Here is a 15,758-nt window from a genome sequence, read left to right as displayed (position 1 = left end):
CTATATTTCTGCTAGCTTAAATGTTTTTTCTCTTTCTGAGGCTGATAGAAATGTTCCATCCACTTTCTTGCTTGGAAATGAGCTCTCTAAATGCTTAACAGAATTCCCTGTGGGAGATATATCTAGAGAGTTTATGTCTCCATGGTGGACAAATTGTTATTAGAGAACACAAGCTGGAACATTATATATGGTTCTTCCTTTGTGAGAGGGGTACATTGCTTGGACAAAATGGAAAAGTACCATAGGATCCACATCCAGTGTTCCTGATATGCAGAGCACAGGGCAAAGCAGCAATGACACAATTTTATTTGAAGGTACAAAGATCTATGTGTATGTTTGCATGTGTGTGTGTGTGTAGGACAGAGACAAAGATATAGAGAGACAGAGACAAACAGAGAGTCAGGCTGTTCTACACTGCCCTTATAAAGCAGTTTACCTGCATTGCACTGCATTGTATGGATCTACACTGACTATAATGAAGCTTCAAACTGCATTATATGGCACTATAGATACAGTCTAAGAAAGGGAGAAAGAGAGAGATGGAGAGAAAGCAAGAGAGTGCTAGAGGTACTATGAATTTGCCTCCTAGGGTATTCAGAGCATTTTGTAAATATTCAATTGAACCTACAAACATATTTAAATGGTATCTGGGATTTTTTTTCAAAATCAAAACTGGTGCTGGGTACACTTAGATTACGTATTTATGGATAGCCACATTAGCCACACAGCCAAAGATTACATTTGAAATCCACAAATCAATGATTACTTTATTGAGCCAACCAAAACTGCACAAAATACAAGATGCATTTTCAAAACTCCATGGGATTAATCAACAGACAAAAGTGTTAGAGAATTGTATATGAGACGGAGAAAAATGACCATGTTACAGTCACCTTCATTTTCCAGGATGTTGTTGTCAGCTAAAGTGGTATTGATGGAAATAATCTATATAGGTTATGGACGGATCTACCAGATTCCAATTCATGCATTGAAACATAGGTCCCTTCCACACAGCTGAATAAAATCCCACACTATCTGCTTTGAACTGGGATATATGACAGTGTGCACTCAAATATCCCAGTTCAAAGCAGAAATTGTGGGTTATTCTGCCTTGATATTCTGGGTATATAGCTGTGTGGAGGGGCCCCTAGTTCTTCAAAACATCTTTTCAAAAGAAATGGTTTATAATATCTCATTCAAGTGATGGTAAAGTATACCATAGGTATAAATGGCCTGGCTACACTATTGTTTCTCTGTTTCTACTATGGTTTTGATTGTGTTTTCATACAGCAGCACTATATGAATTCTAGTGTGGAATTTTTAGAGTCATTTATGTAGTAGAATACAGAGTGCCATTCTGATCCAATTTCAGTAATATTAAACTGTTATTTATTTTATTTTTTGTCTCTTAGGTTATTAAATGTGCTGCAGATTGCTTTGAATCATTTTTTTAACCATATGAGAACCAAGCAGCTTACCTGACAATTATTAAGCAATGAACATGAAAAGTAACATGTTGGATCCAACCACAGGTCTACTTTTTCCTCCTATGGTAGTGTACAACCAGATGCTTATTGGACGTCCAAGAGTGCCACTTGGATTTGAATAATAATGGCCTTGTGTAAAAAATGTGCACTGATTTTTTCATACCTGTGATTGCTTTTTCAGCATGTTTTTAGTTATTGACTGAAGTAATCAATGGCAAAAAAGGAAACAATTAATCAAACAATTGTGACAGAATTCATCCTCTTAGGATTCAAGATAGTTCCTAAACTTCAAATTGTCCTCTTTGTTGTATTTTTAGGAATCTATTTGGTGACAATGGCTGGAAATATCCTCATAGCAACAGTAGTTTTCACTAATCATAATCTGCATAAGCCCATGTACCTATTTTTGGGGAATTTGTCTATTCTGGAGTCCTGCTACACGTCTACTATCCTTCCTAGGCTTTTGACTAGTTTTATAACTAACTACAAAGGTATTTCATTTACTGGATGCTTCCTCCAGTTCTATTTCTTCGCTTTTTTAGCTGGAGCAGAAAGTTACCTCTTATCAGCAATGTCTTACGACAGGTATTTAGCCATATGTAAGCCACTACATTACACAACCCTCATGAACAGCATGTTATGTGTTCAATTGTCCTTTACTTCTTGGATAATTGGTGTTGTTGCGAGTGCATTTACAACAGGCTTTACTTTGCAGTTGACATTTTGTGGCCCCAATGAAATTGATCACTTCTTTTGTGATTACACACCATTGTTAAGACTTTCCTGTAGTGAAATTCAACAGGCGGAAATAGTAATGATGGTCCTAGGTTCTGCTTGCACAATGCCTCCATTGTTGCTGACACTGACCTCCTACATTTGCATCATCATGACTATTTTAAAAATCCCATCAACTACTGGCAGGAGTAAAGCATTTGCTACTTGTTCTTCTCATCTTACCGTGGTCTCGATTTTCTATGGAACCCTAATAATTGTATACATCATCCCAAAAAGCAGCACTCTGAAGGATCTGAACAAAGTTTTTTCACTGTTCTACACAATCCTGACTCCGATGATCAATCCTTTCATTTATAGTCTGAGAAACAGAGAATTTAAGGAAGCTTGTGGAAAACAATTGAGAAAATTGTATAAACCGAGGACAACACAGGAAATACAGTCTTAGTAAAATATAATACTCAAGTAATAGTCCAGACTCAGATCACAATCCCCAGGGCAAAAGTCTATTTGATAAAGCAGAGCTGTCACAACATTTCTGCTATTACTGCTTGATAAACAACAACATAGACAATGAATACATGATGTCTCTGTATTGTACATGTGTACTACAGTATAGTAGAAAAACCACAAATTGAATAATTAAAATAGGATTGTGCATGAAAATATCTAGAAATTCAGAAAAAAGGTGTAAGTCTAATATCAAAATGAGTTAATCTTACAGTCATTGAATTATAGTTATGCAAAGCAGCTAGCAAACTTTTGTTAATTCAAATGAAAACCATTATTCACTTCTTGACACCATGATGCAGAAGAATGACTTCTCTAATGGGACATTCACCATACAGAACAATATTCCCATTGAGATAAGTTAGTAGGCCTTTTACTACATGAAAATGTACTTCCTGAGGCATATCATCCACGTACCCAACTGATTTGCGGGCTTTTCATGAAACATTTTATAAAGCACTACTGTATGGCTTTATCCTTTGGTATTATTTTAACATGTAGTTTTTAATTTTCAATGTTGTGAAATCCTAGAAAATTTATCACAAATAAAAAATAATGAAAATGTGAGTTCTTTGCATTACTTTAATTACTAGATAACAATCAAAAGACAAATGACAGAGTAACCTTGCTGAACTTGGTCTAATACTGTCATTGTTTGCGCTTTATAATCCTTTATATGGTCCACAAGTCCTACAGTGGAAGATCTGTGGGATATTTATTAAGCACAGTTGAAGAAACAAGCAGAAGTCTCCAAAAAGCATATAGTACATCAATTGAAAGACCAACCCTGTAGCATTGTGGCTAAATTGTCATATGTCACATCCAAGCCATTGCTCTGGATCTAGCTGTCCCCTAAGAATCTGAGAAGCAATTTTTGACTGCTTCTGATGAGGTGCCTATGCAAGAGAAATGAAACGTAATAATTCCTTTATTAATTCCATGGTTTTCTTAATTCCATTTTAGACTGTGCCATGTGGCCTCTGTGCATTTCAAAAAATGCACATGCTACTACAAGATATTTTGTAGTTCCAGGAGCGGTAGAGTATGCAATCTTATCTTAGTCCAGTATTTCTAAATGACCACTAGAAGATACATCTGTTGTGCTGAATATTAGTTTACAAACTGAACAATGGACCTAGAAATCCTTTGTAGCTTACTCATTTCTGGGTTAGAGTGTAATGTATTTCTATGAATTTTAATAGAAACCAAAATATTTTAAACACACCAATACATGAAGCTTTTTTACAATCAACAATGGTTACAAAATGTTTCAAAATTACTGAAGACTGTTTACAAAGACATGTACATTGGGTAAAAGTGTATACAAAAGGCATGTATTTATGTTAGGTTCACCACTCCATCTTATGTATAAAAGGTAGGCCTGTACGATCAATGAAAAAAAAATCAATACTCATTACTAAATTAGGTGTGTGTGGAAACTCATTTCTAAAATGTGTCTAAAACATTGTTAGGGGTTTGTATAGTAACTATAACAATATAAAAATACTTTTCATTAAGTAATTGCACAAGGGGTGGGGGAGTCCAACCCCCTTCAGCCAGGCAGGAAAAACACAGGCAAACCACCTCCAATGGATGCCCATCCAGTCTTTGAAATAATAACAACAACAACAATAGTAAACTTTGGAATTACTGCCTCTCAACTTTGCCAACCTCACAGGCAGGGCCGTAGTCAGAGGAGGGGGGCAGGGGTTAAGAGTTCAACCCTCCCCAAAAGGGTTGAAACTCCCCTGAAACCTGTTTTATTCATGAATTTTAACTGGTTAACCAATTTATAAGTAAACTAGGGGAGGGGGTTGAAATTTTAACACCCCCCCCCCCCTCTGGCTACAGCCCTGCTCACAGGGTTGATTCAACTTCCAACAATCCCTTTTAATCTCAAAATCTCTTTAGAGAACAAACACATAGAAGGAGGAGATGGTGACACAGGGAAGTAAGCAGAATTCTGGGAAATGAAGTTTGTGCAGGCAAGGACCTCTGTGGAGGAGAATTCAAAAGGCCAAACCCTAAACTACATTTCTCAGAATTCTGCTTGCTTCCTGCGTTAAAGCGCTTGGTTTTCCCCTCTCGAAGTTGGAGAAGTTATTTTTAAAATGCAGGGGCTTCTTTGTCTCTGGGTCAGCAGCACCAGAGAATGTTTAGGCTCTGCCTTAAACTACATTTACCAGAATTTTGCTTGGGAATGTGAGGGTAGTCTCTGCCTCTTTCTCCAGGCCAGTCATGTGCGGAAGGGCTTCTTCCGTGCCTGGCCATCCAGCCAGGCGTCCATCCCTTGCTGTCTCCTTTGGGGAAAAAGCACAACTTTCCCTCCATTCCAGCCTCACCATCCTTGGGACCCTTTGGGGGAACCAAACCCAGTCCTTTTGAGGGAGGAGTGGCACCCACGATGGAGACCTGGAGCCATCTACAAGACTTACATAACTCATCCAAATGTCATAAGTCAGTGTTTTGAATCTTAAGTTTTTTGTGTGGGCGCCCCTTGTGTTTCTTAATATCACTTTGTATGTACAAATCTAATGAATTAGATCTGAAAATGCATTAAAAATGAAGTTTTACCCCTAATAAAAGGTTAGCCTGTAAGACTGTATATTGTAGGAAAAAAAATCTCATCTAACAAAAATACGCATATTAAGCAAAATTACAAACATTCATGTGAATTTTTGTTATTTTAAAATAAATGAACCAATACAACAATGGGAAGAGGTGCAATTAATCTCTGCTGGTAAAGAAAATTAGAACAGTGAAACAGATTCATCTGTGTGTAGCCTCATTTCAAGTTACGCTTCTCTTTCTTCACCATTGCAATAAAACTACCACAAGATTTTGCAACTGAGATGTTGAGGTGCTGACTTGCCAAACTTTGTCAATGTTTGTCTTCAAAATCACTCAAGTCCTTCTCTTCCTTTTTGGGCAATAAGAATGTGTAGCATGACACCGCATATACGCAAAAAACGAACTAATCTACATTTGCTTCATTCAGACCTATCTTTATGAACAATGCCTGTTTTCTATCTTAACTGCCATTTAAATGTACTTATCTTGTTTTACTTCTTATCTTGCTTTCAGGAATTGATGTCTATTACCAAACAAAATAGTACACATTTTTAGAGCTGTTGAACATCAAACTTTGACCTTCACTCTCTTCAGATATCGAATCTACAAAATGTGTATGGTTTACTCTCTGTATCTCGATTCTAAATCCATATTTGAAATGTTGGATATGGGTTTGTCACAATGGTACAGCATTTTAAGAACAAAGATTCATTTTTGTCAAATGCTTTCCTACATTTTTTATTGATTGAAATGAATGCCATCTGTGCTTAACTTATTGCCCTGTGGTGAAAATGCCCAGATAGAGTACCCCTTCTCAGAAGAAAGATAAATAAGTACAACATGTAGCTGGGGACTTAGACATATTTTTCTTTCATTGTAGCCCAGTGTTTAGTAGAGAAAATGGAAAAGTACGGAACCATTCATATCTAATCTACCTCTCCTGATGTGCTGTGGAAATAGGTCAAAGCACCAGTGATGGAAGCTTATTTGAAGATACAAAGGTCTGTGTGTGGATGTGTGGAAAGGAGACTGTGTAAGAGAGAACATTTTAGGGGTATTGCAAAATCATTACACTGAGATCTCAGCTTCTCCCAGGACCTTTCTGATTTCAGCACAGTAATAGGCTTCTCAAAATCTTATTTGTTAATGAACAAAATCTTTATGGAACTGATTTGATGCTGCAGAACATATTCCACAGATCTATACTTATGACGGAATAATTCCTGTCATCTTAAATACAAACTTGGCTTGGAAAAATCTCTTTCTAAAATCCTTCATCGGTGTTGAATAACCGTACTAGACTTGATAAAGACTTTATGAAACTAGAACTTCTGTGATTCTATAGCTTTGAGCCATGCACTGAAATATGTGCCAAACTGCATTAATTCTAAGGTGTAGATATACCTTAAGATAAAATGTGACTTTTTACATGCCGGATATAGTTGCATTTCCAATGGCTTGACTCTAAAATATTTTGTCCATCTTTCTTTGTACTTGCTGCACAATCCAGGGCAAAAATGCAAACCCTCCAATATTGCATTAATAGCATTCTGTCCGTAATATGCAGCAATAGAACTGAGTTGAAGGTGCAATAGGCAATGGAAATTCTTTCTATTTTTATCATTAGAAAAAAGAGTTCATTCAAGACATTGAATAACAAGACATTCTATTAATGTTCTGAATCCTGTTACTATATTTTATTCACAAACTGTTCCAGTACAAAAGGAACAGTTCATGCAATTGCCCAATCAGTTGCAAATAATCTGGGGATGTAGCCATCTAGTTGTGCTTTTGGTGGGGGTGGGGTGGGGTATCCATCACCAGAAAAGTTGGGCACGGATTTCTCAAATTTAGAGAAATGACTAATTTGCAAATGGTTGCTATATAGTAGTAGTTGAAACAGAAATGCAGATTTCTCACTATAATATGTTTGCTGTCCAGGAGCTGACTACTGACTGTTAAATAAATATTTATTGTAATAGCAATATAAAGTTGGTGAAAGTTTTGCATAACTGGATATCACTTAATAAAACACAAATTATGAAGTCCCACGTGAACCATTAGTCGTAATTCCTACATGCATATCAGCACATATGGGACATTGATGTATAATAATGTAACTGCCAATATAACCTACATATTCTATCCTATTGTCCTGAGTATCATGGCTGCAGTTCCACAGACCCCTTAGAACACTGGATTGTAACAGGATCATTCAGGACCTCACCCCAGCATTTCATTCTTAACTATTTTAATTCTGTTATGCCATTTGCCAAACTAAAGGAGATTTTTAGTAGGTAGGATGTGAAATTATTACTTCAGGGTTGCTGTTTACAAATTTACACGTGGAACTCTCCTCAATGAGAAAATACACATTCCACATCATTTGTCAAAGGATCATGGGCTGCAGCTTGATTACCAGTCTCATGATCCTAATTAGGAATGCATCTAAATTCAGTTTCTTCCCATTCAGTGTTTGGCATGTTTTTAGAAAAAATGAACAGAAAGATGATTTCATTAAGAACTCAAGACTCTTCTTTCACTTTATCTCTCCTCCGCCCCTTTGTCCTTCTTATCCTTTTCCCTTCTTTCATATTTTGATAGACCTCTGTACATTTCGGAAGGCTCTTATAAAAATTGCAAACAGGGTGAGACTCTACAATCATAGAATCATAAAGTCTGAAGAGACCTCGGGTCATCCAGTCCAACCCCCTGCCAAGAAACAGGAAATTGTATTCAAAGCATCCTCAACAGCTTCTGCTAAACATGCCCAGCTCTTTCAGCCACTCCTCATAGGGCTTATTCTTCAGACCCTTGATCTGGACACATTCCAGCTTGTCTCATCCATTTTAATGTGAATTTAATTACAGTAGAAAATGGTTAAATCATAGAATCATAGAATCATAGAATAGTAGAGTTGGAAGAGACCTCATGGGCCATCTAGTCCAACCCCCTGCCAAGAAGCAGGAAATCGCATTCAAACCATCCCCGACAGATGGCCATCCATCCTCTGCTTAAAAGCCTCCAAGGAAGGAGCCTCCACCACAGTCCGAGGCAGAGAGTTCCACTGCCAAACATCTCTCACAGTGAGGAAGTTCTTCCTGATGTTCAGGTGGAATCTCCTTTCCTGTAGTTTGCAGCCATTGTTCCGCGTCCTAGTCTGCAGGGCAGCAACAAACAAGCTTGCTCCCTCCTCCCTATGACTTCCCCTCACATATTTGTACATGGCTATCATGTCTCCTCTCAGACTTCTCTTCTGCAGGCTAAACATGCCCAGTTCTTTAAGCCTCTCCTCATAGGGCTTGTTCTCCAGACCTTTAATCATTTTAGTTGCCCTCCTCTGGACGCTTTCCAGCTTGTCAACATCTCCCTTCAACTGCGGTGCCCAAAATTGGACACAGTATTCCAGTGGTCTGACCAAGGCAGAATAGAGGGGAAGCATGACTTCTCTGGATCTAGACGCTATTCCCCTATTGATGCAGGCCAAAATCCTGTTGGCTTTCTTAGCATCCGCATCACATTGCTGGCTCATGTTTAACTTGTTGTCCACGAGGACTCCAAGATCTTTTTCACATGTACTGCTGTCTAGCCAGGCGTCCCCCATTCTGTATCTTTGCATTCCATTTTTTCTGCCGAAGTGAAGTATCTTGCACAAGGACTCTAGACAGATCCCCTCTCCATTCCAGTTGCATTTACTAATATAATTGTGGCTTGCTTTATTCATTCATAGCATTGAAACACTGTCTTCATCTATAAAGGCTCTCAGAGGGGCTTACAAATTATTGTTTTCACAATTTCCCCTCCTTAGGCTTACAATTCAAATAAGCAACATACAAGGGAAAAGGAATGGTAGTGGAAGAGAGCGTTAGGTCCAGCAGATATGGCTGCTTCTTTTTCTCACTCCAAGGCAAAGGCAGTGGCAGTTGGGATGGAAGGAGGGCCATTCTTCTTTTTCAGGGTCTAGCTAAGAGAGAGTTGTGCCTGCCTCTCCTTCTCTCCCTCTGAGGCCAGGTCAGTGGCAGCTGGGATGAAGAGAGGGTGTTTAATCTGCTTCTGGGCCAGGCATGATGGTGTTGTGCTTGCCTCTCCTTCTTCTCTACCTCCAAAACCAGGGCAGTGGCAGTTGAGAGGGAAGGCCTCCATCTGCTTCTGGGCCTACCTTTTCTTCTCTCCCTGCAAGACAATATAGAATTTGGAATGGAGGGCACAAGTTTATGTACTTAAGAGGAGATGGCCCTCATATACATCCTTGAGGTGAAAATTCTTGAGATTAAAGTTTAGCCACCAAGATGGACTTAAAAAATAAATCAAACATTGAAGTTGGAAATCAGCATTAAAGAGGTGCCATAAAGATAAGAACTGATATATAGGACAACTAGACTATATGCCTAAGCATGTATTAACTTAGTCAGTTACCTGTCTGAAACTGTTACAAAACACATTACCTTTTTTGGAAAGAAACCACGACCACTGCTGAGACAAAGTGACAAGGGTCCTTTGCCATTCTGTATATATATTGCCATTGAAATCTCTCCTTTCAATCCCAGGGGTTGTGCCTAGGATAACAATGTGAGTACTAGTGCTATTTCTGGTTGTTGTCTTTCTGAATAGATTGTAGAAGTTATTAGTTATGATTAGTCTACAATAACAGAGGAGCAACTATAACCATAAAGACAGCTAAACCATAAAGACACTTGGTACACACACACAAATCTTTCCACATGGATTTGTGTTTAATTGTGTGCCCTGTTGGGAAGCTCAGGGTAAAAAACATCACCTCAGACAGATGGATAGGATTAAAAACTGCTTTCACGATCACCACTCAGTAAGCTTAGTAATAGCTGATGAGAATACCAGAGTGGGCTATTGCATTCAGGCTCTGTTTGTGGGCTTCTAAGAGCCTTCTAGATTGCAAATTTGGGAAGATGATTGCTCTGTCTTAATATATGTTTGATGTGATCCAAGGCTTGGGAATCTTGGCTTCATATACATTCAGCTACTGATTTTAGGTTTGAGTTGACCAATATATTTTCACGTTAATATTATTTGATAAAAATAGCAACATGGGTCACTTAGTGCTGGTAATGGATCATGCTGAAATATGGTGTATCACTGAACCACTTGAATTGATCATTGAATTTGATAAAAGTTATTAGAAAAAGTGTAGGAAATTGCATTGTTATGGGTAAAAGAGGATGATGTAGAATGCTCTATGCTTTTCTTGTTTATCATAGTTGCACTAAAGGACCTAGAGATTCATAGAGAGGTGTTCACTTAGATAAAATAAAAAGCAAATTTTAAGTGTTCTGTTTTATTACTTTCTACTTTTTTACTCAGTTCAAAAGACAACTACATACATCTCTCTGAAATATGCACCCAGCCCTAGTGAATGTGGAGTGTTGATTTTACATAGCTAAAATATAGCAGATGCTGTACTTTTGCATGGACTTTTGCAACTCAGATACTTGGGTGGGTAGTTTCAATCATTTAAATCCATCAGCCAGTCCTTTGCCACTTGCTGGGTAAACACACACTAGTTTTGAAAAGAAATCTACTTTCATGGATGCGAGAAACTCTGGAAAAAAGCATTACATGCCTTATACTCACACTGAAAGTCAGACTACTTGTGGCAGTTAGTGATTCCTTGGGTGAAATTTGTCAGTCTGTTGAGACATCCGCTTTCATTAAGTGAAGGAAGTTTTGCAAAATTTTGAAATTAGAATGTATCAGTTATGTTGTTTATGACACCACGTTACCATAGTAGAATGCATAAGCTTTTTTTTAAACCACTGCATTATGTCCATTTTGAATGTTGTATGCTAAAATTGTTTGCAAGCACAGTACTAGCTAGAGGATTCAGAAGATTTCAAGCCTGTCTTCTCATACTAGGATTTTTGTTATTTTAATTTGATAATAAAAGCTGATTCTAAATAAATTTAGACAGAAGTGCAACACTGCAATTTGTGTTGTTTATTTGTTTAACAATCTGTCTCTTTTCCAAAATCAGAACAAATGACCATCTCTCAAATGTACAATCCTTCCATCCACAAATCTGTAATACTAGTTTAATAAAATATTGGCATAATTATGTCCAAAATGAGAGACGCTTTGAAAATGTTCTCTACTTTTTCACAGAAACACCCGTGAGTTACTCAAGAAAATACAATCAAGAAGAGGAATGGTAAGAAATGCATATATGTTGGTCCATTCTGCATATTTTACAGCATGAAAGGGCCTATTACTACCTTCATAAATTAAAAATAGTTATCTGTGCATGTGAATAAAACTTGCAGCAAGGTAACCAATGGGCATCACAAAACATGGTAGATAATAAAACAAAATTAAGGGTACAATTACACTATACAATAAATTCAATTTGATAGCATTTTAACCTCCATGGCCCAAAGCTATGGAATTGTCGGAGTTGTGGCTTGGTGAGGTGCATGCACTCTCTGGCAGAGAAAGCTAAAGCCCTTTCAAAACTACAACTCCCACGATTCCATAGCTTCAGCCATGGTGGATAAAATAGTGTCAAACAGCATTCATTTTACAGTGTAAATGTGCTCCTAATCTCAACCTCATGCTGTAAATTACTATTATTATTATTATTATTATTATTATTATTATTATTATTATTATTATTATTTTATTGTATGACACAGCAAACAAGATAGACATGCTGGATTTCATATCACAAAATCACAAGTCAAACACTTCCCAAGTGTCTAGGACTGTGTGATGTATTTTCAGATGATGCGTGCAGATCCCAGTAGTTATTATTATTATATTGCATATATATTTATTTATATCCCACTTTATCTCTCCTGAAGGAGACTCAAAGCAGCTTGAAATAGATGATTGTTGACAGCCAAAATGTCACAAGGTTAGCATACGTGAGAGGGGGGTCATAACAGAGAGATGCCAGGAACAGCATTGGATCCACCACTGATAAAGCAGTGCATCTACTGTGGGTTTTATCATCACTCCACCAGCTGTTGCTTCTAACTAATTGTGAAGACTAATGTTCATTGCTGGCAGAGTTTCTGTTCAACATGGAGCAGCTGTGGAAGAAGTTGAAGCAAAATCCAGAATGAATTTGCCACACCTTCAGAAATAATTGCTCCAGGGGATCACAAAAACAGTACAATGAGGAGTGGCAATTGAATGCTGACTAAGGGCCTGTCCAGACAGTACTTTTATCCTAGGAGCTCCCGCAGCAAACAGGAGGGTGGCCAGATGCCATTCCCTCTAAACGCAGAAGCAATTGCTACAACAAGCAAAAAAAGCGAGATTTCCAGATGTGGGAATATCGCGATTTTTAGCCGAATATCTGGATATTATTCACATGTCTGCATGTCCCTGCAATTGGAAATCACTGAATTTTTTTATCTGGGTTTGTTCCTGATTGGTCAGTTCCTAAAAAGAAGGTGACACTTGAGTAGAAGGCAAAAACTTTGCCCTGGGAAGAGGAACTTCATCCTTCACCTGCTAAATAAAGTTTGTGGCAGAAAAATGAAGTCGCTGGGGTGCAACAAGTACTTTCACATTAGGTAGTACATAGCAAAACAGGAATAGACACTTTCAAACCAGGAACAGAATGGCATCATTACTGTCATTAGTCAGACCTTGTTGTATGGCCATCTGTGCAGACAGGTTTTGTGGTGTATTTGTGCCAGGGAACAACAGGATGATGTTGCCAGGTTACAAATGTTGGTTCCTCTTTGGGTGTATGTAATAAATGGCAAACACTTACTACTGGCTGTTGGGACATGGATGTGCTGGAAAGGAATGTAAAATACTGAGAGCCAAGGTCATGCAGGTGGCTAATAGAAATAGCCATATATAACCCAGGAACAGCACCCTATTGTTCCATGCCACACGTACACAACCAAATCTGTCTGGACAGATGGCCAGGCTCTAAAAAGTGTCAATAATGACAAAGTTTTGTTCCTGCTTGAAAATGTGTATTCCTGTTTCATTGTGCAATGATAACTTGGGCAGAAGTGGTCCTACCCTGTTTTTGTGTGTGGCAGACACTTAATGAAACGTCTGGAGGGTCCAGTTTCTTTGGCCAGGACAAAGAACAGAACTTTTGCAGAGATCTGCATATCCATATATCCGTATCTCGCCATTATCCCAGGGCTAACAGGACTGTATGTGGACCGCTTCTGAAGTCCTGGGATTTTTTGCCCCAATTTAAAACCTGTGATTTAGTGCTGTCTGGAAGTTTATGTTCCATGTGATTTGCATAGTTGAGCCTCATCATTTATTTCTAACTTTTATATTTTTCAAGGAAAACGGAACAGTTAATGCAGAAGTGTTGCCTTTTACGACAAGGTAATGTGAACAAATGTGTTATATTTCCATCACATGACTAATATTCATGAAATTAGGGGTGGCTGAAAAATGTAGTTCTCAAAGCTCCCCCCTTATAAATTTATCCATCTTTCAGCTCCAAGATGAATGGGGATATAAATGCAATTTGCAATCAGAAATTCATGCATAGTTTCCTTGTGATATATTCTGAACATGGAAAGAGGTGGGGGTCAGTAGCATGCACAGATTTGAAGAATTCAGAAGACAGCAACATATGACTTTGAAATGTGCATAAGCATGTTTAAATCAATGGGTGGCTGTCTAGAAAAAATATCACGCTCCTCACACAGATATTCCTCTTTTTTCTCCTTTCATATGTGTAGACATGGAACAGTCCAAACTGGTTGTTTAATTCTGTCATATGCTTGTTTCATTCCATCCCTATAAAATTGTAAGCATTCACAAAGTCTGTCCTCATCAGCAAGATTAGGACATTTTTGTGTATTCTTCCATGATTTTTATTTAAAAAATGGTAAAAGTTTTATTTTAGGTGAGGGGAGCTTGGTTCTTGGTAAAGTGCAATATATTTGCTGACAAGTGCAAAAGCTGTGCTTCCCTCTCACAGGAAAGCAAACATTTCAGATGACTTAAAAAAAACCCCAAGTCAAGATGGACACGTATTACTTCTATTACTTTGCAGTAAGCTCTTGGCTTTAGCGTCTCACATCCTTGGACAGTTGCCAAATGCAGTGTGGGCTGACACCTGTTCTAGTTTGGGCTCACTATACATTTCCCATCCCAATTGAATTAACTTGGATACTGAAAGGCAAGCCATTCATTGCAGGCTATACTAATGCTAATCTTTATACCACTTCTAGTAAACCTATTAAGCTGGGACATTGACTTGTCCCCAAGTATGATTCCTCCAAATGCTCAGTTTTTATATATGAGGAAATCAGGGGAAAATAGTCTTTACTTTGCTCCTAGAATTCCATATCATCTACATGTGTTAATTATAGACATTTTAATATCTATAAAGTATATAAAGGTATCTTGCTAAGAAGTTCTAACAGGACCTTTTGAATCTAGCAGGTAGTGACTGAAAGGATATTTTGTGAAATAATAGTGGGGATAAGAATCTGAAAATTATCCTTCCATACAATCAGTGTGTTGCAAATAATTTCATTGGGTGCATTTACACTGTAGAATGAGTGCAGTGTGGCACCACTTTAACTGACATGGCTCAATGCGATGGAATCATGAGAGTTGTCATTTTACAAAGTCTTTGCCAGAGTGCTAGAGTCTCACCAAACTACAACTTTCAAGACTATAACATTGAGTTATCACAGTTAAAGTGGTATCAATCTGCATTAATTCTACGCTGTTGTAGTTGCACTCAGTATTTTTAAGTGAATAGTAATCTTGTTTGCCTTATGCATGATAGCAGACTTGCTAAATCCAATAAAGCTCATTAGATGCAAGTGTTTTATTGTTGAGGTGATTAACAACATTCCTTGTTTAAAGGGACCAGACAGGAAACCAAGACACTTATTTTTGTGAGCTATTAAATATAACAGTTAGCTTTCATTAATCTCTAAAGGGCAGAGGTTGTGTGTATCTGTTCTAAACAAAAGTGCCCTTTTTCCAAATGGTGTTTGCTAACTAATAATTACCAGATTTCTTGCAAAACCAGAAACCGAGGGCTGTCATTGAGCAAAGCAAGAACTAACTTAACTATTCTCTGTAGGGAGATTATTTGCACTAAAGTTGGAATTTTTCTTTGGATAGCCTCAGAATATAGGAAAAGAGCTTAGTGCAGTTAGTGCTTTTGTTACTATGCATTTGTACCATTGATCTTTCTCACTTATCTTGCTTGCTCTTGAACTGAACTGTTTCATTTGTTTTGTTTACAAACCACTATTCTTCCACCTTCATTGTGGTTAGTTCAGTTCTAGCACTTAAGCAGGAACAGAAATTTGATGGATTAACTTGTGACCTCATCACATGGACCATGAGAAGCCAATCGTACCTTTTGATCCCCAATCATCCCATTTCAAATTCTGTCTTCCCATCACACATGTTTCCCTCTTCAGTTTTCCCCAGTTTTCCCCTGTTGTTGCACACGGTTCAAATCATCACATG

At 37.8% G+C, this 15,758-nt stretch overlaps 1 protein-coding gene across 1 annotated transcript; it reads left to right on the top strand.

Moving 5' to 3' along the window:
- Positions 1 to 1,698: 1,698 nt before the first annotated feature.
- LOC100551753 (olfactory receptor 2AP1-like) lies at positions 1,699 to 2,801 on the top strand. Its single transcript, XM_003224530.2, has one exon. It carries the CDS (start codon positions 1,699 to 1,701, stop codon positions 2,665 to 2,667), a length of 969 nt encoding a protein of 322 aa, XP_003224578.1. The 3' UTR covers positions 2,668 to 2,801.
- Positions 2,802 to 15,758: the final 12,957 nt, after the last annotated feature.

This window comes from Anolis carolinensis, chromosome 6, assembly GCF_035594765.1.
Source record: "Anolis carolinensis isolate JA03-04 chromosome 6, rAnoCar3.1.pri, whole genome shotgun sequence".
NCBI classification, from domain to species: domain Eukaryota; kingdom Metazoa; phylum Chordata; class Lepidosauria; order Squamata; family Dactyloidae; genus Anolis; species Anolis carolinensis.
This window is presented reverse-complemented; position numbering and strand designations above follow the sequence as displayed.